Source organism: Sinocyclocheilus anshuiensis, unplaced genomic scaffold (assembly GCF_001515605.1).
Source record: "Sinocyclocheilus anshuiensis isolate Anshui unplaced genomic scaffold, SAMN03320099.WGS_v1.1 scaffold2205, whole genome shotgun sequence".
In the NCBI taxonomy this organism is placed as follows: domain Eukaryota; kingdom Metazoa; phylum Chordata; class Actinopteri; order Cypriniformes; family Cyprinidae; genus Sinocyclocheilus; species Sinocyclocheilus anshuiensis.
Window position 1 is genome coordinate 95,689 of NW_015551115.1, and position 1,569 is coordinate 97,257.

Consider the following 1,569-nt stretch of genomic DNA (forward strand, 5'->3'; position numbering starts at 1 on the left):
CGTTAGCCAATCATAGCAGTGGGCGTTTACTTGCGAGTCTTGAATGCACCCCACCTATAAAGACAGACCGTTCTGCAGAGAGGCTCAAAAACAGGATAGAAAATAGTGTTACTTCTAAATTATGATGTTTTTTATGTAAAATCACACTAACATTATAAGTGAACCTCAGAACATTATAAAATAATTTAAAAAAATGCAGCTATAAAAAAGCAGCTATAAAAAATATGTGATGTCAGAGGCTAAATGACTTTCTCCACATTAGTGGAGTGTTACACTAACTAAACCTAAATCTCTCGCCTCTCGTAGGGCTGATAATTTTCGTAATTTTAAAATAAGGTAATTTTCTTAAACCAGTAAAAACACTTTGAAGTCCCTTAAAAAAAAGATTTGTTTCCTTTTGCATCCTCCTCCTGAGTTCCCATGTTTCCCATTTGCTATATTTGTTGCAGTTTTTGGGTTCCTGATTTGTCTGTGTTTGGCATATAGGAAAGATCTGAGGGATCGAAAAACAATCTCCAGCTACACAGGCATTTTGTAGTATTATGCCAGTATTTACGATGTCTCATGTGGTTGCCTGCTGAAGTTGCCCTCATAGAATTTGCCTTCCTGATCAGTGTTCTGATGTAGATGTTAGAGAATCAAGGGCACCTCCCTTAATTCTCCAACTTCTACATCAGGAAGTAAAATAATGCTACTTTCTGCTACATTCTGATTAATATAACCAATACATGTTATACTCCATGTGTGTCTGTGTTTGTGTAGAGCTGGAGGAGCAAACACGCAGAGCTCTAGAGCTTGAACAGGAGCGGAGAAAAGCAAAGGAGGAGGCAGAGAGGCTGGAGAAAGAGAAACTGGAAGCCGAGGAGGCCAGAGCAGCACTGGTCAAACAAGCAGCTGACCAGATGAAGAACCAGGAACAATTGGTATGTCTCCTTGGCCATTTTTGTATGAATGAACAATCAAGACAGATTTGTGTAGATCTTTGAGCTGCAACAACTAATTGATAAAATAGCTAATAAAAATAGTTGACGATTAAATGGAAATAAATGCATAAATAAAAAAGATTTTTTCTTTGGGCCCTGTGCCCCACAACACCTCTCCTTGATGGCCCGTTGTAGGGTGACATGGGCGGGGGGCCCAACTTATGCTGTGCTCATGGAGGGCCCAGAGGCAGCCTTAAAATATCTCACTATTTATAGCTTTATTATTATTGTTATTATTATTATTATTACTATTTGTCCTCTTCCTGATCCTCCAACCTCCCCCTTAATTAATTTAATTGTTTTTATTTATTTTTTATTATTAATATTTTTTTGTTATTATTATTATTGCTATTACTATTATTACTTATCACCTTCCTCATCCTCCTTCCTCTGATTTTTGTTATTAATGCTATTATTATCATCATTACTATTGTCGTCATTACTATTACTATTACTATTACGGTTTTCTACTATTGTTATGTCTGTTGTACTTTTCTACATGTTCCTTTGTTTATATACTTCCACCCCTCACACCCAGTCACACACACACACACACACACACACACACACACAAACACACACACAC

General features: G+C 37.0%; 1 protein-coding gene across 1 annotated transcript in view; it reads left to right on the forward strand.

Annotated features, from left to right (window-relative positions):
- The window catches only part of LOC107662997 (radixin-like), a 91,465-nt gene that overhangs the window by 79,645 nt on the left and 10,251 nt on the right, over window positions 1-1,569 (forward strand). Inside the window, exon 11 of the mRNA XM_016453133.1 lies at window positions 763-923. Coding sequence (XP_016308619.1) covers window positions 763-923 — 161 coding nt within the window. The remainder of the gene's footprint in view (window positions 1-762; window positions 924-1,569) is intronic.